The sequence below is a fragment of the Aspergillus flavus genome, chromosome 8 (genome assembly GCF_009017415.1).
Source record: "Aspergillus flavus chromosome 8, complete sequence".
Classification (NCBI taxonomy): Eukaryota; Fungi; Ascomycota; class Eurotiomycetes; order Eurotiales; family Aspergillaceae; genus Aspergillus; species Aspergillus flavus.
The window spans coordinates 476,275-495,875 of record NC_092403.1 but is presented as its reverse complement, the minus strand read 5'-3'; the positions used below and the strand labels follow the sequence as shown (position 1 = coordinate 495,875).

Here is a 19,601-nt window from a genome sequence, read left to right as displayed (position 1 = left end):
AAGTATCAATGTGGGCAATGCTCCTTTCCATGGCCTTGGGAAAAGATTTCATACTGGAATACGAACAGATATAGTTATTGGGCAGTATTGTAAATGTCTATAAGGAAGGCTGAACTTCATACTGAGCTTCTCCACACTTTTACAAACGGTCCAGTTCTATCTTTCCTTATTGTCAACCCAGACCTTCCTCATCTTGATTCATAGAGTGGAGGTTCTCAGCCCCTTCAGAACTGCCAGAGCACAGCACCATCTCTTTAACACTTGCATTAAACGGATGAAATGATGACTCAAACAGCATACCGACTCCATCCACGAATGACCTTCCCAAACTTCCAGAATATATAGGGTACCGGCACCATCACAGCACTAATGATACCCAAGATCGTCAAAGTCCATTGCACCCCGACATTATTATAAAATGGAACCCCGGCAACAGTCATACCGCCCGCAGCGCAGTAGCGGGTGACAGTCATGAAACCTAATGCCGAGGCAGCATAGATCTCGTACGCGTCGATCACGTACATGTAACTGGAGATAAACATACAGATGCTACCGAAGCCGAACAGAGACGATCCAACGATAGGAGACCAAACAGATATATTTTTCTAAAGAACATCGTTCGTGTTAGTGGCGTTAAATGGATCGAGTGGGAGGGTTGGCGCCTGACAGCTCAATGACTTACATAGTCTGTCCAGCCCATCCAGAACAGACTGATTGGAATTGCCGGGGCGCCTATCATGGCATACCAGAGCCTGTTCTCTGGATTAAGTGAGGGGGACTTTGTCGGTTGGGATTGTCCGTTTGAGGAGGCGCCGTTGTCGTTGCCATTGCCATCCCTAGATGGGATCTCCTCTTTCAGAGCGTTCTTCATGCTTGAGTACATTCCCGGCACAATCAACCCTGCGAGCATGATGCCCACGTACATCGCTACCCAAGTTATATTTGTCAGTCCTTGCGATAGATCGTGCACATCGCTGAAGATGTGTGTGTATCCGTCAAAAAAGGTGAAAAGAACAATGTACAGGATCGTCATATACAAGGCAAGTAAAAGAATGATCGGCTCATACATAGCCAGGGAGAATTGTCGACCACAAGCTGTAACAATGCGGGACAGAAGAGATGTGCGGTCAAGGTCCAACTTGGATTGATAGCGCGGGTCTCCAGTCAGCTGCCGTAGATGATGTGCTTTCCACTTGAGAAGAAGAGGACTGTAAGTCTCAGGTTGGAAAAGAACGACCAGACCTAAAACCAAACCAGCCATAATTAGGACTATCCAATTGGTCCAGCGCCACGAGAGTGTTCCCTGGCCCAAATAGGACGCAATTACTGGACTGAGAACAGCGCCTCCGAACGAAAGAATGGCATACAGTGGGAATATCAGTGTCTTTTCAAGGGGGTCCCATAGATCAGCGACGGTCCCACCTGCACAAGTGAGTGGTGGACAGCCGAATACACCCGCCAAGAACCGGAAGGCAAGCTGGGCTCCAATATTAGGTGCTAGGCCAGATGCCATAACAAAAACCATAAACAGAGACGTAGAGCCAGTATAGACAATATTTCGGCCAAGAATCTCTGATAGAGGCCCGGACACTAAGGATCCCGCTGCAAAGCCAAGAAGAAAAATGCCTGTGGCTAGAGACGCGACAACCTCGCTGACATTGTAGGCGGCACTGTTTTGTCGTAGGACAGCAGACTCAATGGATGACGCGGCACTGACCACGAAAGCCAAGGCAGATACGATGAGCGTTGCCATAACACGTGTAGTGACAGTGAAATTGCGAGGGTTCATGGGATCTTCATCATGGTCCCAGCCCACGAGGAAGACTTCGCAGTGGTTTTCATGATCATCAGTTTTCTCTAACAGCTCAACACCTGGCAATGGGGAGGACAATCCATGGGATACTGGTTCCTGCCGTGGTGAGTACAGCGACGAGGATGTTTGGGAACTGCTTGGATCGAGACCATCGGTGACTTCAGGCCGAAACATCCCATCACGGAGGCTGGCACGAGCGCGGTCGGGAAGATCATCGAGTTGTCTGCGAACATCATTCCTAATTGAGCGGTATTGGAGATATGCCTGCATAGTTGGGAGGGGAGAAGGCAAATAGTAGAAAACAAGATGAGACGCTACTTATGAAAATGTATTCTCTCTGTTCAAGTATATATATGAGCGTGAGGATAATGCACAATATTGCACGACCCCTGCTCTACTTACCACAGATGAGAAAATTAGTCACTTTTACATCACGAATATTAGACCCGGGGGACGAATACGGACTACAATTGCATACCTTGGACTGAATTACATGGTTCTAGCAAGAACACTAGAGAAAAGCCCTAGTATGAAGGCGTTATTCGGCAGCTTCCGTTATCGGACCTCAGGCTATCCAATGAGCAACTCACACACTATGAAACGCCCCCGATTATTAAGCGGACTTAGAGCAGATGATGCTGCAGAAAAACAGTCAAACCATCTTTGAGCGCATATTATGGCATTTCACATGAGCATCTTGGGCCTGATACAATGCAACACGGATTTACGGACATATTACCTAATAGTCTGGCGTCTAACCTGTCACTAGCTAGCTAGTGCTCATCTGGCAAGTTAGACTCGGGATAATTCCAGAATGTTATAAGATATATAGTGGCACTTGTAATGGAGCCGTGTCTTTAAGAAGCTTCTTACCGGGAATGGATGCGTGAAGGAAGCTTGGAGAGTTTGTTTTCACTCAAATAGTCAAAAACACTCAGCCAGCAGCAGGGCCTGACAACGAGTAGATTCTTTATAAACTCTGATATATCCTGTCCATAGTGGGAATAAACTATGAACTCAATTTGAAATTATACCTGATGAAATATTTAGGCAAGTTACTCTGTACACAAGCAGTCTCTGACCCACTCCACGATCCTCGGGCCAACTTCATCCCCCTGTAACCCAATGGACAAACAATAGCTAACATGGTTATGTCCTGGCAGAACTTGATAGGTTGGAAGATATTTCATCCGTTTCGAAAAGGCCCGCACGAATTTCTGGTTCCCTTGCAGACACTCTTGAAAGTCAAATTCTGCGACTGTCACGAATAACGCCGGCATCATGGTCTCAGCAGTGACCAGCTCATTGAACAACCCTAAGGCAGATTGTGCCAAAATCCGGTCCAAGTCGTGCGTAGCATAGTAAGCAATCATACTCGTCCGGCGTTGTTCCTGCGACAGATCATAGAGAAGAGCCGCACTTTGGAGCATCACCCCTGTGGGCATCGCGTTCTGCTGTTGTAATCGGCCGGAAAATAACGCCATGGCCAGATGTCCCCCACCAGCGCTTTGACCAATGGCAAAGACGCCATTTACATTCCCTCCATATTCATGAATATTAGCCTTGATCCATCGTAGCGCGGAAGTGACATCGTCCATTCCGTCAGGAAACCGAGCCTCGGGTAGTAAACGGTACGTGCCCAGGATTCCGATCATATTGTTGGACGCGAAGAATTTTCCTAAGTTGTCAGAATTGTTCCGAGAGAATTAAGATAGTAGGAGATACCGATATTCGCGTGTAAATGTGGGGTAATCTCATTGTCACCCACTTTGAAAGCTCCCCCGTGGAAATACACGACAACGGGCAGTCTTTCTGTCTTTGCTATGCTTTGTGGCCAGTATATCTACCAGGGTTAATCTCTCGCAATTTGGTCTGTTCTTACTTACTTACGTCCAATCGATGTCGTTCATGCTCTCCGTACTTGACATTCTTCTGAGAGGCGTAAACTGGATCTAGAGGCTCTGGCAGCGCTGCATGGCATGACTCGAAGTATTCTTCACAAGCTGCATTCACAGGAGGGCCCCAATGGTTTCCAAACTGCGCGATAAAACTTTGAATCACATCTGCCAAAGGCATATTGAACGAAAATCAGAATATGACTATGGAGCTACAGTGAACGCTCCAGGATGACGATCGTGGTATGGATGATTGGTTTATGGCACAGTGAAAATTGGCCTGATAGAGATTGGAGTTGATCGGTTCCGAGAAAGCCACCCCGAGTGGGCAAACCCTAACACAAAAACAATGCTCTACTATCATGAAGCACCTTGATTGACCTAGGTAATAGGAGTCATGTCAACCAGGCTATTATTATATGATGGAATTCATATTCCGCAGTGTGAAAATTCATATGGAATTCTTTCTGGTCGTCAGAAGTTTGTAGAGCGTTTCCATTCATCTCATCAAAACGCGCGTTTGTGGTAATTCGACGGTGAAGGTAAGGGCAGGATCAATGCCTTTGTTGAAGCCTGGGAGAATTCAAGCCCTGTAATACTCACATACCCGCATCAACGAAAGCTACCTTGGACAAAAACTTCCGAGGCAAAGGTATCATGATTACTTTCGGCCGCCATTATATCTTGAATTCATATATATCTTGAGGATTCGACGTGGCTTGGATTTGACCCCATATCATTGTGATCCTAAACGCCGGCACCCTGGCCGCCAATCGGGACACGTTCTACTTACCGATGCCGACTGAAGGCTATGCTGATTATGAATTCAGCAATGAATACGAAAGTCACGTTTGGCTGTGAGTGTTCCCATTAGTGAAAAGGGCTTATGTAGGCTGGTGACATTGTGTTTTTACCAAGCAGCACGTCTCGTTATAACGAAGTTAGATCGTTGCGTTTAACAAATCGAAGACTGGAGAAACGAATGTATGATTTTCAAAGCTTGGCATAGGCACCTATAGCTATTCAAGTCCTATGAATCGTACTAGTATAAAATGTTAGTAACATAGGAAATGAGGTAACATCGACAGACTCACTAGAAGAATACTAAGTGGGGCGGTGCTGAGCGTCATCTCATTTATTTCTGTTACCTCCCTGTCCTTCTTTTCATCGCCAACAAATCTCCACCCCAAGCCGCAATTGTCATTGTTCAAGACACAAATGGCCTACAGCGAGTTCCACCATTGCTCCTCCGACAGATGGACAGAAGACAACGACCCGTTTTTCGACATAGACGGTTCTATTCTCTACGAGACCGACTACGATGGACTACTATGCGCAATCATCGAGCGCGACGACGTGGCCACATTAACGCGATACCTCGCAAAAGAACCTAGGGCTGCTATCGCCCCTAGCATGGGGACCTTTTGCGACCCTTTCTTTACCGCTGCAGAGAGTGGGAGCCTTAATGCCCTGCGCGTGCTCGTTGAACATCATTACCGAAATGCCGATATCCTGCCTTTAGAAGGCACATATTTGGCGCGGCCCAATGAACGAGGCTTTCTGATTTTGAATGTGGCGTGCCGTCACGCCCATATTGAGATGGTGCGCTTTCTGTTGGACAGAGAACCCCCTCTTGGGTCCGTGCATGCGAAGGATGATTGGGGTGAGACGGCCTTGCTGGCCGCTGCAGGTTCTCTGGCTCAGTTGGGTTGTGATGCCTCTGGAATTGATCATGCAACTCGCGGTTGGATAGATCAGCGTATTGCTCGTGGAGAGGAATTGATCCATCTGTTGCTAGATAGGGGTGCCCCCGCTCGTTATACCCGGGATCAGGTCGCGGGCAGGGAGAAGTTCAACTTGATGCCAGAGCCAGTCGACACTGTTCTCGGTCGGGCAATCTCGAGAGCTAGCTATACATTAGTAAAACGGCTCATTGAGGCAGGGGCCGATATACATGAAAGGAAAGAGTACTTCGAAATGCTTGGAGCAAGGGACGTTGTTCGGAATGTCACTAAGCTTCATGTCGCTAGCGGGTTTTGGAATACAGCGGGCATCCGAGCGCTCTTTGATCACCTAGGTAGTGAGGGATTTACATCGATGGTATCCTGCTGTGATAGCGAAGGACGTTTGCCACTCCACTGGGCTGCCAAAGGTACTCCCGAGTCTACTGAGAATTTACTCCCTGAAGATCAAATCACTCCCCGGATTATCGATACGTTCAAGCTTCTATTGGCCAATTATTTGAGTACGATCAATGTTCGTGACCATAGGGGAAGGACAGCCCTGCATTATGCAGTTGGAACCCATACAGGTGATACCAGTCAGGGTGAGACTGTGATTAGGTTCTTATGCGAAAGCGGGGCAGATGCTAGGTTGAAAGATAATAAGGAACAGACTGTATTACACATATTAGCGTTCACGTCTATATCCAGTTGTCCCATTGATCCTGCTCTGCTAGACCTCCTGATAATGCATGGCGCCGACGTGCACCACGCCGATAACGAAGGGAACACTGCCCTCCACGTAATGGCGAGGAATTTGCAAGAGGTCAAGGGGGTGCAGCACCTGGTCAACATTGGAGCTAATGTTAACACTAAAGATGCATTAGGAAATACGCCGCTGCATTGTGCAATGTCTGGGTTCATCTGGCCCCGAAAGAGCCAAGGCAACGGTATTGTTCCATTGGCTGAGCGGATAAGAGCGCAGGATGAAATGATTCGGATTTTACAGGAGGCTGGACACACTGATTTGATGGACCAGTCAAATACAGCTGGCAAGACGCCGCGGCAATTGTTCCTGGAGACGAGGGCCAAGTGGCAGAAATCTGAGGATTTCAGAGTACAACTATCGAGTGGAAAGGGCAGAGGCCGTCGGGTATAACGAGGTTAAGCTGTGCTTTATTCCTAGTGTGATATATCTTGCCGGATACATTGACCCTCATAGCAAAGAATGTTTCATCAAGGCGTTTGAGCAGAGAAAATCCAATGTGACTTTGGCCATATAAGAATCCTAAGTAAGTCAAGTATGCTGCACCTCTTACCTTGGTGACAGCGGAATACTGGACTACACCCGCTTTTATTGCAACCGTAATCCAGGTTGGCGTACATGACGAAGCTTTGTATTGACCCAGAGAATGAAAAACACAGCAGCAAGAGAAGAGTAGCCTAGACTACGGTGGTTGGGCTTGGGCTCTCTGCACTGCTTAGTTGGCTGCACGGGGCAAAAGGCCCGGTCTCCACTTTCAGAGCTCATTATATGGGTTAGAAAGTACCGCTTGAACCAACCAACATGACCAGCCGTACCAGGCTCACACATGTGCGTGGGTGATGCTACGAAGTACTCCGTCGTTGGGAAATTAGAACCACCATTTGTGACCCGCAGAGCTAGCATTTGCTTGCCAATGATTCTTTTATAATAGCATATGATTGCGGAGCTTTGACTATTTAGTGTGTCACTTAGGGTGGGTCCGACAAAGCGTAACGTGGCTTGGCCTGTCGCTCTAGGCTAGGATAGCATTATCTCCGACTCTATTTCTAATTTTTCACCTCTTATGTACACACATGTATTACTTGCCATACACATTTGACGCTTGCAACCATGTCCGATGCCGATCCAGAACTTTGCTAGTGCACAATGGGTCTCCTTCGTCTTGCTTATTTCGTTATCTGGTTCCGCAAGCTGACCCGGCACGGAAGCCCGTCAACAGGATGCGACCCACCCTGTGGAATCTGGTAGGCACGTTCGCCAAAGACAGTCTTCGGCCCGGACCGGGGGTGCAGGCGGTCCCAATGCGCGTACTGGTCCTGGAAGTCGAACTCGCGCAGAGTTAGCACCAGCGTGATCTTGACATCCAGTAGGGCCAGCGCTTGGCCGATGCAATCCCGAAGGCCCTGCTCGAAAGGACGCCAAGCGCCTTTGGGAGGATATAAGGGATGATCTGGTCCAACCAGCCAACGCTCTGGTTTGAAAGCATGTGGGTCCGGCCAGTAATTAGGGTTACGTTGAATGCCCCCATGGATGATCCAGATACACAATCCCTCGGTCGGGTACTTCGTGCCATTTTTATCCTGCAGGTAGACACCAGGCTGGCCTTCTCGCAACGCGGAGGCGGCTGGAAATAGACGGAGGGTCTCCTTTATAACCGCTAGAGTATATGGGAGCCGGTTAATTAGCTCCGGGTGCTGCTTGAGTATGCCAGCTGCAGCGGAAATATCTGACCCAAACACCTCGTCATGCTCGGTGCGAACCTTGGAAAGGATCTCGGGATGCTTCGATAAAAGATAAATACTGTATACAATCGTGGCCGCGGTTGAGTCGTGGCCAGCGAAGAGAAAGGTTCGGAGTTGAATAGTCGCCCAGGATTTGAACTCGGGATCCAGTGCTGCCCTTACCGGCCGTGTACTCATATACTCAGCGAGCACAATGTCAATGATTGAATTGGCCCTGGTCGATGGCTTGTTCTGCGTCCAGGCCTCGTATCGTTTGTCCAATTCGGCCCCAATGTATTGGTTCATCGTTCGTCCGTTGCACCACTGCATAATAGGTCGCATGGGATTCCATCGGATGAAGGGGTTCATCTGTTCGTCTTGACAATGCCACTCGACTTGACTTCTCAATGCCGCCGCCACGGGGTTACGTCCGCGCTGGGAGTGAAGGCGTGCTTTCCTATGGCTCGTCGTGTGAGTCTTCGTCTTCAGGTCTTTAGCTACGGAAGGCACTTACATGGCCACGCGTCCGATAATATCTAGGACATAATCACAGGTCATCTTATCCAATGTAAAAGTATCGCCCTTACGCGCATGCTCGCGGAGAATTTCCACATACTCTTCTGCTTCCTCAACAATATGCGGAGTATGCTGGAGAATATTACTGGCACTGAACGCAGGGTTGAAAAGCCCCCGGTTGCGCTTCCATTCAGGCCCGTTTGTCGTAAAGATGTTGGGCCCTCCTGCGAAGGGATTAAAGAACTTCGCCAGGACGGGCGGCTTGGGTAGTGCATATGTTTGACACACCTGGACTGCCAGATCCGGGGAATTTACCACTAATAGCGGCTTCGTGAAGGGCCAGACGTCAATGTAGAAGCAATTGTCAGAGCTGGCGAACTCGTAGGACAACAGTGTAAAAGCCTCTGACTGTTGCGATCCTTTGGGATGCCGCTTCATTAGATCGGGGAGCATCTGCAGATTACCTGCTGCGAAATTCCATTTCGGCATCGGCTGCGTGTGTCGGTATCAGCAACTAATAGCGTCTTGTGGAATAATGGATGTCCATGGACCATAACATACTAGTCCCTGCTTGCGAAGACGGTAGAAGAGCAGGCGTACTTTCAACATCTCCTGCAAGAATCGCAGGACAATCACCAGGGCCAACACCAGGGCCACTCGGGCCCCATACGAGCCAACAAGATCAGAAACAGCTATCACCATGACGGCTGTATACAGAGCACGAGAATTGAATTGAGTCTAAAAGACAATTGAGAATGGGAGAACGAAAGAGAGAAGGAGATGTGGGTGGGCAAAGTTCAACGGCTCGCACCCGGAGAAAAAGAACTGATCCATAGGCAGGGATCGGGATAGCAGTGGGGTAACCACGGAGAAAAACGATCAATAGAAATCAAAATGAACCGGAACGAAGAGCGACGAGCTACGCTGGACCACTAGGTGAGCAGGGATTGGATTTAGTTTATGTTGTCAGCCTGTCAGAGCCCGTCCATTTATTAATCACAAGCGCCGGTTGAACAGACGAGGAAACGGACATCGGATACAAACCAACCAGACTCTTGCAGAGTAATATTCATAGTACTGAGTAAGGTAAGATAGCAACTTATTGAATGATGTTTTAACCACTTATTTTTGAGGACTCGCACATGCGGTGATACATGTAGTAGAACCGCAAACTTTTGCCTGCTTCGTCATCTGTGATGGAAGGTGCCCATAAAGCAGTTGGTAATCTTAGGGTCCATAGATGACTTGTGTTGATCTATACAGAGTTTGTTGTAGATTCCAAAAGAGCTTGCCATCTCTTTCGGGCTCGAAAGACGGTAATCATGACGGGTGATGGGGCAGCTATGGCACAGTCTAACTAGTAATGAGGTGGTTTTACGGCACATATTATCCATATAAGATCTATATGAATACTCTCTGGGATAACCATGGCGTAGCTGTGTTATGCAGTTTTAACTGTAGTATGCGTCAACCATATTTGTCGAGCACCAGCAATGCCCAGTATAGGTAGACTCACAATGAGCCACCGATACATCGCATCAAGAATAGAACAGGCTTAATGTAGGGGAATGGAGGCAATATGATTTTGATAATGAAGGGAAGTATCTATACTTTCCACAGCGTCAGCTGAACTAATCTATTATACAAATTCAGAAGTGAAAAATGTTCAACCGGAGAAGGATAAGAGCAGGTCTGTTTGGATACGCTTTCCAACATACGCACCAAATCGCCCTGCTCTAGTAACATTTTCCAAGGAATTGAACGCTGCCATAGTCTTCAGTTGCTCTACCCCGAAGACATGATAACATTGACTAAACCTTCGCCTTTCATAACAGTAGAGAAGCAACCTAGTCTGTCTCGGGCCCCAGGAGACTTCCAAAATATCCATGACAGCCCATGTGACCTGTCTTCTCATCAAATACTATCACGCCAGCTAGAAGGCCAATTAGCCAGTTCATGGCTTAATGTATATCGGATACTCACGCTGGGTAAATTCCTTGACCTCCCACCGCGTGCGGTCCCGTGCATTCGAGCTACACTTGCAACCCAGTGAAAATTCAGAAGCGGAATTAAAGTATTCTCTGTACCCGCAGTCCCCGCAATGACCTCTGGCAATTCCATGTGTGCTGGGATTATTAGCCATTAGATATAACGTGGTGGGAAGAACAGCTACCGTGGCTATGACAGGTGGAGTAGCGATACATACTCATATTCTGCAGTGAAAGCTTTCCGGGTATCATCCCAACCAATGCATTTGTTTAGGTTGAGTGATACAAGGCGTTCTCTGCTGTTTGGCATTCTGCAGCGTCCCATTAGAAATACCGGGGGTGGTCCATCCGCGCGACGTACACGACCGCCGGGACCTGGTGCCGCTGGCCGGTTTCGCTGTGGTGAACCGGGCCGTGAACTGGGCTGTGGCTCTGGGTATGCAGTAGATGCTTCCCAATTAGGAGGATTCAACATGACAAGGTCCTCACAATAATGATGGAACTTCGCTGTTTCAGCCTTTGGATCGACGGTTGAAGCAGGTACCACAGCTTTAGCAGGCTTTGGTGGTGAATTAACCATGGGTAATCCACCAGCTACTAGAGCTGATAGGTATGAGGACATAACAACTAGAGTCCAATACATCCCTACTGGGCTTAAAAGGAAAAGGCACAGAGTCATCCAGGTCTAAATGCAAGTGAAAGTGTGCGTAGTATTAACTCGATAGCACCAGGGGCTCACTTAGACTATATATTTGGTGAGCGATAGTGGGTGGTCCTAGGACATTTAGTAAGGTAAACTAGTCAGGCCTCCTACGCCCTTGCCCTTTACTCAATCAGGAACAATCCTCCCTCCATCAGACCTATCTGGGCGCCGGTCAAAACCTCAATAAGGTTACCATAACTAGACATGTGGTAGTGATTGGTGGGTAAGTGCCCTATATAATGGGCCACCATAGAATGGGGCAAACGGAAAGTTTTGGGGCAACGCAAACCTTGCTTATTTATACGGCAAAAACGGGAGGTGGAGCTTGAGCACGGACTGTTTGAAGGGAACAAATCATGGAAGGTTAGAGTGTTCTCTTGCTCCTACAATGGCTTTCCAATACAGATATGGCACCTGAGATTCAGCAGACTAACAGCCCCAAACTTGAATTCCTCAGATTATTCACCCCTCTGTGTTTGAGACTCGTCATCCCTAATCTCGTTAATGATCGGACATCAGGTTTGAAGTACTAGTCGTTCATGAGCCCTCAGCCTTTCTGGCCTAAGTCTACGTCATGCATGATAGCAATTTGACTTCATGTCCTACGGTAGCTGAACGATGATGACGTGTATATTGTGTAGTAGATAACTTCCGCACGCGTTTAGGATCATGTTCTTTCTCGCTATTGTCCGTTAGCTGCAGGGGTTTCAACAAGATGGGTATCGTTAGAGATATTCTGACTTGGTTGTCATCGTACTGGCATCCTCGGCCTATACAGATCGAGACGCCAAGCTACAGGGGCCCAAACCTTGATCACCTGCCAACGGAACTGGTATACATGATCGCTAACAATCTTACTTCGTGCGACCGGGTATGCTTGGCCCTCTGCAATAATCGACTGCTAAGTGTCCTAGGAAATGGTTTTCAGCTGGCATTAGAGAATGAATTCCGAGCCACCCTTCTCACAAGGCTGAGCCAAGATCTACCGGAACACATTCATTGTCACGTATGCTCAGTTTTGCATCGCCGGAAGTATATTCCACCCCCAGGTCCAGCATTTTGGCCTAGAAGATGCCTGGCCAAGCATAAGGGTCTTTTTAACCCGTGGTCGATTCCATTTAGCATACCCTGGAGCTCACTGTATCGATTTGAACACATACATCTACAACTAGCCATGAAGAGGCATCATTGTGGTCCTGAGCACGGTATATCGACAGATTCGTTGGCTTATGTTGAGGTCCAGCTGTTACAGAATTCCATTACCACATTAGTATCATTCGACGTGCAAGTTGTTCGAGCATCGAGCCTCTGCCTTCGCACTCAAACTTGGATACTGGCAAAAGAATTACCCTCAAAACTGGTGGAGGGAAAGTGGATCTGTGCGCACATCTCGATGGGCGATCACCATATTTTACAGATTGTCCGTGCCGCTTGGGATGCTGCCATAAAGTCTTCACCTGGACGCCGACCAGCCTTAGACACATATCGTTGCGTTACTTGCGGACTAGACTACGAAATCGATGCTACTACCTGTGGCACTGCAGGCATTTCCCTGATCGTAACCAAATGGCTCGATTTGGGACCTGGCCTTGATCCGACAGATGTTCGCTGGACAAGACATCTTATAGGCTCACTGTCTCTCCGGAAGCAGGAGATGACCACATTTAATAGTGATGTCCGCTCACAATTCGAACGAGATACTGTGTTCCCACTCGATGATCTGACTGGTCGGAATAGGTCACTCTTGGAGGATAGGGGATACGTGAGACAGACGGATTGGTGGTACAACGGTTGCTGGATTTTGCAGGCCAACAAACGACTACCATGGCTTTATCCTCGGCCAGAAAAGCCAATCTGTCATATTTGCAAAAATTGATTCGCGGCGTTGTAAGGGATAGCATTTCGCCGTCTCGCTTGTGAAACACCCTTATTCATATCACTTCGACAATTCTGGATGAGCAAGTGTTGTGCCCAGTGGATTAAGGATACAATGCCAGAGAGAGGCTTCTTGCTTCTTTGTACTTAAATGATACTGCTCTTCCACCTCATCTCTTTGCCGCCCGTCATGCTCCCCTGCTACGATTTGATATGGCAAAGGCTCCCCCCAGAGCTTCCTTCCTGTCCGGGAACCAACGTAAAAGCAACAGACGCGGAACTGTGCTTGGGAAAAGGAAGGAACGCTGGAGTGCTCGTTCTCTCTTATTCCTGTAGTTCATTTTCAGGATGCTCTTCCTCTTTTCTCTTCTCATCCTCGGCTATCTTTGTCTTCTTTCTTCTTGAAACCAGGCGCAATAATGACCGAAGCGGATATCAATGCCATTTTAGGCACCATCGGTACATGGGTATCGGCTACATCGCCCCTACTCGTGTACCTCTGGAGAACAGGGATTCGTAAATTCACCGGGAGGGCCTCTGCAGCTGCAGACCCAGCTCCTCAAAGTCAACATTGCCAATGCTGTGACGCGGTCCAGGTACTCGCCCGTCAAGTTGAGCGATTGGCACAAGCAGTTGAGGAGCAAAACATCAACAGAGGCGTATTGATCGAGGGCGGACGCACTCACGCTGGCTCACGGGCTGGTTCAGTGTACTATTCCGCTTCTCAGAGCAGAGCCTCTAACATCCACCAGGTTTAGTGGCAACACTGAACCCTGAGTGGCGTTGTGGTAGTTGTGGTCCCCGGCTATCATGGCGCACCAGCAACAAGCTCGCACTTCTACGCAGTGCTGGTGACTAGTAGCCCTCTTGGGTGAAGCTAAGACGAGCTTTTCCCTTCTTCCTAAGTTCATTCTGAGATTTCTAATTAGTGGGATCCAACCAGTCCTATCCCGTGTATCACAAGAGGATAGTATTACATATTTTACCATGACCACCAAAGCCCGTTCAATCTACACGTACTCGCTCAGTAAGTCCATCTTATATTAGGAGGGAGCACCTTATTTTCTCCTAGACGGTGGCCAAGTACTGACATTCCAAGTCCAATGTAGACTGATACGCTTTCCCCGTGAAGTCGCTCACCTCCAAGCAGCCCTAATTTAACCGATATTCTTCTCGCTAACATATAGCTATTCAACCGATCGAGGTTCATTGCACAGGGTTTGAGAACGCCACCCCACAGTTCCATCGACATTTTCGATACCGATTATAGGCAACAAAGCCGCGCATATCTTCATGGTTTTGGCGGGTGACGACCCTGGCCTGACGGATTACCAGCAGGGCCAGGTTTGGCGTTTATATTGTCTCTGGCCGTCATGGCCCACATCCTTGCTGCCCAGGTATGTAAGAACTCATACTGTGGAAAAGAGTCGATCATGTTAGATCGCTTTTTGCGCAGCTCCTTCGTATATTCCTGAATTGGATCATCGCTCGACGAGAAGAACCATTTAGTACTCTTCGCTTTCACCGTCGCCCGATACATCTCTCGTGCTTCAATAAAAACACCTGTACGGCCCCCTCCAAATTCACAGTTCACGATGATGGTTTGGCCTGTAAATTTCTTGTCTACCTCGTTGATGAGGAATTGTAGCTTCTCCGGATCCACGGCTTGACGGTTCTGCCAAGAGCTGAGGTGAAAGTAATGAACGTTGTGTGGGCCATTTCCAGAGCCCGTCTTTGAGTCGTCATGGTATTCAAGACTGAGCTGGCGATACTCAATATCGCTATGTGCCCATTTGCCATTGCTAGCTTTGTAATGCACGGAATATATTCCCTTATACGGCGGAATTATCTTCTCTGTGTTCATGACGGTCGGCGGCGAAAAGCTCAAGCTCTTCTTCGTGGAAGACGGTATAACATTCGCTTGTGTCTCGCTGGTAAGACCCTTGGCTTGTTCGTAATTCACCAAATCTACCAGGATGATATCGCCATGTTTCGATTTCATAGCCTCCTTCCATACTATTTCCCAGTACATGAACTTGTGACTGCGGCCAAATTTCATCGGCGACTTCGTGATTATTAGTTAGGGGGTAATGACAAAATTAATGGTCACTTACCTGGCAAGCAATATAAGGCAAATTTTTATTGCTGCCGCTTCCTATACCCGGGAGCGTAGAGGCGCTGTAGTAGGGATGCCCACCATTGTATTCATTGTCTCTATCATTTACACCGTCCTTTCGAACATCAAAAGGGTATTCTTTCTCAAACACCTCTTGGGATTTGAACTCGCCGTCATAATATATTTCGTCATTGAATTCGTACGGGTTACTCGCAAGCGGTTTGCCCGTGGCTAAGTCCTTATACTCCTCGTGTAATTCTACAAGTTAGACGATTAGTTGGTATTGCCTTCATGGGTCCATGGGTTATACCGAGAGGTAAACGAACTTGTGGAACTCAAGCTCAGAAACGCTGGCTTATCAGTCCGGGGCTCAGCCACGGCTGCCTGAATTTGAAAAAGGCATATAGCAACAAGAACAAAGTAAAGGGCCATGCCGGGCGTGCAATGGCGTGTCATGGACATGGTGGAATGTTTTCCTCGAGATACTGGATCTAGCAAACCGGCTAGAAGTTTACAAGAAGCGACAGCTCCCCAGGCGAGCAATTGCTTTATAGCGGATCCACCTTCACTGGGAATGGGAGACTGTTACCCATGGTCCCTTAGCTTGAAAGCATATGCGCCCGGCTGGGACCAAAGCTCTATCTACCGTATGACAAATACCCAGTACATTAGCCCAGAGTGAAATGCTTGCTGCTTCCCAGCGGTACGTGCCCGTCGCGGAGCCCGCAGGGCGTCATATTTATAATATATGGAAATATCGCACTGGCCGGGACCGGGAAGAATCCACATCTCCCAGCAGTATGGCTTATGTGAGAAGTCCTTTGTCGGATATGGGTCTAAGTAGAACAAAGGGCCTCCTTTAATCTAAGTTGCCCGACATGCGGTGCAACCTGAAATATTACGCTCGGTAACTGACTCAGCCATAGGGATTTCTTGAATCTCGACTTTTATTGCTCCGACACAGATAAAGAACAAAAGTGGAAAGAAAGCTTCCACAACAGTCAGATATCCCAAATACCGGGAGGGGACTAACATATATCTAGAGAAGTTCAAAAGAACCCTCATGGCCAAACGGCCTTAAACACTGATTTCACCGTCAATCGGGTTTTCGACCTGGTTCGCAGAGATATCATCAATGAACTTTTGAACATCGTCCTTGACTCTGTCCCACTGGTTTTCATTCAGACTAAGATCGGTCATGTTGAAGTTGAATCCCATTTTAACCTCTTGATGGGTCGTCTTGTTGGAAACATACTCAACCATCTCGGCAGTGACCGAGTAGTTGATAATCCGGAAGTCTGCATTAGAGCATTAGCAACATCGTCCCTTAGTCAAGTGGAATATAGGGGAGAGGCTGGACACCCACATGTCCTAACGTCGTCTGTGGTTTTATCATAGAGAAACACGTGGAACAGCGACCAGACAGTACGAGACTGCACCTGGTTCTTGTTCTCGAAGATGAGATTGGCAAGACCGCTAAAAACATCTTCGATGGTCTTCGATATGCCAGTAATGCCGTCAAGAAGGCCGACAAGCATGTCCGAGATCATGCTGAGGTGAAACTCGGATTTTGAAGTGTTAATATTGTTCTCGGAATACACGTCATTATTGTGCATAACCCTATTGCAAAGACGCGAAGTTAATCAAAGTCGTAAGAGTCTGTGATGAGTGATTGTTGGCTTACCAGGAACAACCTTCTGTAAGGATGGTGTCGACCACCTTATTACGGTAGTCGGAGCGTTTCAACCCTGACTGCGGACTCGAATCACCTCCGCATAGTGTACAGTCCCAAACAGTACCATGCACCTGCTTTGCAGGACCGGGAATATTTCAAGAAACAGCCATGTTACTGCAGACCGCAAGAGCTAAGGGCTTAGCTGGACTCCGTATAGCGAGCCACTAAGCTTTAGAAACATCCCACGCAATGAGAAGAAGGTGAAGGTAGAACACGTCAGCCTGACTTCGATCATTGGAACAAGAAATGCCTCACTCTATAGGATTTCCATGGCGAGAAGCCTCGGATTAGACTATTTAACCCTATGAGTTGTACTGTATACTATGACATAGAATTGGACTTTCAGACAAACCTCCACAATGTCTGCATACAATCATCTGCCTACCGTTGATCTTTCCCTTGTGTCAAACAACCAACATGTAAACATCCTCAAAGATACGGGTGTAAACGTCACAAATGACTACGGAACGCCAAACCTCCTTTTCTTTTACCTTATTCCTTTCCTTCCAGACGACAGAAAGCCCGACCTTGAAGCTTTACAAGACGAGATCCAGTCTTGGAATGCATGGGAGCTGGGTCAGACGGAAGTTCAAGTCCGCCACAGGATTGCGGACGGATCACTTCCCAGTGACGATGCTACCGCTTCTCGTGTGAAACGAACCAACTATCGAGCCAAGGTGGTTGATCATCTTAGGGAGGTCAGTGAAACAACGTGGTAAGGGCTCAAAACATCGTGTCTAATGGACATTTCGAGGCCAGTTCACTGACCAGCACGCACTTCTGCAGGCTCGTTAAAAATGCCGACAGCCACAGTGGGCCGTTCTCAGCGGACGTAAAAGTGGCCGAAGTCAATGGAAAGATTCGGGATGTGCTTAAAGACTTCTATGGCCAGGAGTCGCTGCCTGCCCAGTTTTCAGTCATCCTGAACATTATAACCGACCTAATCGCGTCTCAGCCTGACGCTGACAATAGATATCTGTTCACATACGTCTATTACTATTATGATGTTGATCAGAAAGTTTTCAAACCAGGTACGTTTATCCGATATGAAATACTACGCATCAGGCTATACTAAGGACCTCTCCAGATATCCGGCAGTTACAGTTCAGTGTAACGCAGACAGCCGCTGAGGGAGAGAAAGACACTGTCAAGCTGGACATATCCAATCTGAACCATGTGTATTCATTGCTAAGGGAGAAATGGAGGAGTGTTCGCCACGAGGCTGAGGAGATTATCGAGGCAGGTGAGAAGATCCGGAAGGACATGGCGCTTAACTTCTATTTCAGCTAGAGACTATTTCCTAGGACTGTCTCTTCTTTGCATCGTACTTATCCCAATATCAATACCAAGACCACCATGGTAGCAACTAGAATTGTCTCGATGAATCCATTACCTGGGCAAAATACAGTGGAGCAACTCGATATATGGTTATGGATACTTAGATACGAGGTACCATGGTCAACGTTCAAGGAGTCACATTTCAACGAATTGGTTTGGTTGACGTGTAGTAAAGATAGTCATGCAGATTGTAGCCGGTTCTCCGCCAGAACCTCTCCTGTGATTCCCGATCACTAAATACTGGAGAGGATCCATAGAATGCAGTGATGTTCGCTGGAAGACACAATCGGTTCATTTCAGCGGTAATCTCCGTTGTCAGCCTACGATACTCGGGGAGGTGTGTCCTCGCTGGCATCCTGTGGAAGGCCTATGGGTTCTTTGCACAACTCTGTGATGGTTGCCGCCGTAAACAGGCCCCCGACGTGTCGCTGTGTGAGAGAACACAAATCCGAAAGATTCTTCGTTGCGATTCGCGGCTGCCAAAACGACGGTTTAGAGATCTCGCCCCTGAAATTCAACAGTCTCGACCCAGTGGCCAGAGTAGCATGAGGTCATATAAAATGGTCAGTTTTACACCAGGGTGCTGAGCAAGAATGGAGACGATGTATTGAGGGCGAATGACCGCATCTTTGATATCCTCCTCGTTATCAAACGGAGAAACACCAACGAGGAGCCCACCGTCCGTGTCGTAGTCCCCATATGAAATATCATTAGCAGAACTCTTGTCCCCACATTGAGCAGCATCTTTGACTGTTTCTTCCAACTGATTCAGAAAGAAGTCACGAAGCGCGGACCCTTTCGGCCCAATGGTGACTCGATCACGGATTCTTGGAAGCAGGTAGTCATCGAGAACAACTTTGCGTTCCTCGAAGGGATCTCCATGAATGAACCCTGCGGCACATTTTGTTTGGACCGGTTTCAGGACTGTTCCATTACCCTCTATGTCCTCCATTGTCATTTCGTCCTCCCGCCCATATTTATCCAGTAGATACGCAGGGTCCATGCCAATGATCCATTGCTGGCTCTTTCCCACTCCATCTAGAACGATGAGCCAGAGATAAAAATTGGACACCATCCACCCATCCCCCAGTGATGGGCTTGCGGCATTCGGATCATTGAGCCCTTCATCCGCTCCGAGCACAGCGACTACCCGAGTATTTTTGGTCACGCTCGGAGCACTACGTGTGTGCCTTGTAGGAATAACAAAAGGAATCTGGAGATTTTTCATTGCTGCATCCGCAAGCTCTTTGCAAGCCTGGTCCGCCTTGTTGATATCAGCATTGGACTTTCTAGTGCGCCCTTAGCGTCCTGACGGTCCACTCCATGCTTCCACATCAGTTGTCTCGCATCATACTCGTTCCTGGCCTTTTCAAAGGTGTGACCGTATCCTTTGTCAATGATATATTGAGCAGGA

At 47.9% G+C, this 19,601-nt stretch overlaps 10 protein-coding genes across 10 annotated transcripts; 4 read left to right on the top strand and 6 right to left on the bottom strand.

The window, feature by feature from the left end:
- Positions 1-99: 99 nt before the first annotated feature.
- F9C07_2247681 (synaptic vesicle transporter) lies at positions 100-2,095 on the bottom strand. The gene is made up of 2 exons (XM_041295585.2): positions 683-2,095; positions 100-605 (listed from the first exon to the last, which is right to left on the bottom strand). Exons 1-2 carry the CDS (start codon positions 2,081-2,083, stop codon positions 288-290), a joined length of 1,719 nt encoding a protein of 572 aa, XP_041151596.2. The 5' UTR covers positions 2,084-2,095; the 3' UTR covers positions 100-287.
- Positions 2,096-2,756: 661 nt separating this feature from the next.
- Positions 2,757-4,156, bottom strand: F9C07_2287024 (Alpha/Beta hydrolase protein). Its single transcript, XM_071510871.1, has 3 exons — positions 3,704-4,156; positions 3,539-3,656; positions 2,757-3,491 (listed from the first exon to the last, which is right to left on the bottom strand). The coding sequence occupies exons 1-3, from the start codon at positions 3,887-3,889 to the stop codon at positions 2,869-2,871; spliced, it is 927 nt and encodes a 308-aa protein (XP_071367224.1). The 5' UTR covers positions 3,890-4,156; the 3' UTR covers positions 2,757-2,868.
- A 676-nt stretch (positions 4,157-4,832) lies between these two features.
- F9C07_2173000 (ankyrin repeat-containing domain protein) lies at positions 4,833-6,684 on the top strand. Its single transcript, XM_041287658.2, has one exon. The coding sequence runs from the start codon at positions 4,927-4,929 to the stop codon at positions 6,586-6,588; it is 1,662 nt and encodes a 553-aa protein (XP_041151598.1). The 5' UTR covers positions 4,833-4,926; the 3' UTR covers positions 6,589-6,684.
- Positions 6,685-7,136: 452 nt separating this feature from the next.
- On the bottom strand, positions 7,137-9,664 carry F9C07_2287023 (cytochrome protein). The gene is made up of 4 exons (XM_041295603.2): positions 9,450-9,664; positions 8,994-9,368; positions 8,431-8,924; positions 7,137-8,373 (listed from the first exon to the last, which is right to left on the bottom strand). Exons 2-4 carry the CDS (start codon positions 9,132-9,134, stop codon positions 7,362-7,364), a joined length of 1,647 nt encoding a protein of 548 aa, XP_041151599.1. The 5' UTR covers positions 9,135-9,368; positions 9,450-9,664; the 3' UTR covers positions 7,137-7,361.
- Positions 9,665-10,279: 615 nt separating this feature from the next.
- On the bottom strand, positions 10,280-11,329 carry F9C07_2110389 (uncharacterized protein; the record flags this gene model as incomplete). Its single annotated transcript, XM_071509060.1, has 4 exons — positions 10,280-10,365; positions 10,416-10,558; positions 10,639-11,023; positions 11,281-11,329. 4 exons carry the CDS (start codon positions 11,327-11,329, stop codon positions 10,280-10,282), a joined length of 663 nt encoding a protein of 220 aa, XP_071367223.1.
- A 509-nt stretch (positions 11,330-11,838) lies between these two features.
- Positions 11,839-13,043, top strand: F9C07_2097228 (F-box domain protein; the record flags this gene model as incomplete). The annotated part of the gene is made up of 1 exon (XM_071508890.1): positions 11,839-13,043. The coding sequence occupies one exon, from the start codon at positions 11,839-11,841 to the stop codon at positions 12,997-12,999; it is 1,161 nt and encodes a 386-aa protein (XP_071367222.1). The 3' UTR covers positions 13,000-13,043.
- Positions 13,044-13,310: 267 nt separating this feature from the next.
- On the top strand, positions 13,311-13,756 carry F9C07_2287022 (uncharacterized protein; the record flags this gene model as incomplete). Its single annotated transcript, XM_071510870.1, has 1 exon — positions 13,311-13,756. The coding sequence occupies exon 1, from the start codon at positions 13,418-13,420 to the stop codon at positions 13,754-13,756; it is 339 nt and encodes a 112-aa protein (XP_071367221.1). The 5' UTR covers positions 13,311-13,417.
- A 67-nt stretch (positions 13,757-13,823) lies between these two features.
- F9C07_2287021 (protein-tyrosine phosphatase-like protein) lies at positions 13,824-16,664 on the bottom strand (the record flags this gene model as incomplete). Its single annotated transcript, XM_041295605.2, has 4 exons — positions 13,824-15,063; positions 15,113-15,372; positions 16,209-16,412; positions 16,481-16,664. The coding sequence occupies 4 exons, from the start codon at positions 16,662-16,664 to the stop codon at positions 14,290-14,292; spliced, it is 1,422 nt and encodes a 473-aa protein (XP_041151602.2). The 3' UTR covers positions 13,824-14,289.
- A 544-nt stretch (positions 16,665-17,208) lies between these two features.
- Positions 17,209-18,187, top strand: F9C07_2287020 (uncharacterized protein; the record flags this gene model as incomplete). The annotated part of the gene is made up of 3 exons (XM_041295592.2): positions 17,209-17,564; positions 17,636-17,880; positions 17,937-18,187. The coding sequence occupies 3 exons, from the start codon at positions 17,209-17,211 to the stop codon at positions 18,137-18,139; spliced, it is 804 nt and encodes a 267-aa protein (XP_041151603.1). The 3' UTR covers positions 18,140-18,187.
- A 134-nt stretch (positions 18,188-18,321) lies between these two features.
- Positions 18,322-19,415, bottom strand: F9C07_2287019 (uncharacterized protein; the record flags this gene model as incomplete). Its single annotated transcript, XM_041287669.2, has 1 exon — positions 18,322-19,415. One exon carries the CDS (start codon positions 19,413-19,415, stop codon positions 18,702-18,704), a length of 714 nt encoding a protein of 237 aa, XP_041151604.2. The 3' UTR covers positions 18,322-18,701.
- Positions 19,416-19,601: the final 186 nt, after the last annotated feature.

Bases quoted from the DNA above. Each gene is read 5' to 3' on its own strand.
- F9C07_2287023 (XM_041295603.2), bottom strand. From the start codon at position 9,134: ATGGTGATAGCTGTTTCTGATCTTGTTGGCTCGTATGGGGCCCGAGTG. The intron at 8,925-8,993 runs GTATGTTATGGT...CGACACACGCAG, and splicing joins GTCTTCGCAAGCAGGGACTA to CCGATGCCGAAATGGAATTT. The intron at 8,374-8,430 runs GTAAGTGCCTTC...GACGAGCCATAG, and splicing joins ATTATCGGACGCGTGGCCAT to GAAAGCACGCCTTCACTCCC.
- F9C07_2173000 (XM_041287658.2), top strand. From the start codon at position 4,927: ATGGCCTACAGCGAGTTCCACCATTGCTCCTCCGACAGATGGACAGAA.
- F9C07_2287024 (XM_071510871.1), bottom strand. From the start codon at position 3,889: ATGCCTTTGGCAGATGTGATTCAAAGTTTTATCGCGCAGTTTGGAAAC. The intron at 3,657-3,703 runs GTAAGTAAGTAA...TAACCCTGGTAG, and splicing joins ATGAACGACATCGATTGGAC to ATATACTGGCCACAAAGCAT. The intron at 3,492-3,538 runs GTATCTCCTACT...CTGACAACTTAG, and splicing joins ACATTTACACGCGAATATCG to GAAAATTCTTCGCGTCCAAC.
- F9C07_2247681 (XM_041295585.2), bottom strand. From the start codon at position 2,083: ATGCAGGCATATCTCCAATACCGCTCAATTAGGAATGATGTTCGCAGA. The intron at 606-682 runs GTAAGTCATTGA...GATGTTCTTTAG, and splicing joins GGATGGGCTGGACAGACTAT to AAAAATATATCTGTTTGGTC.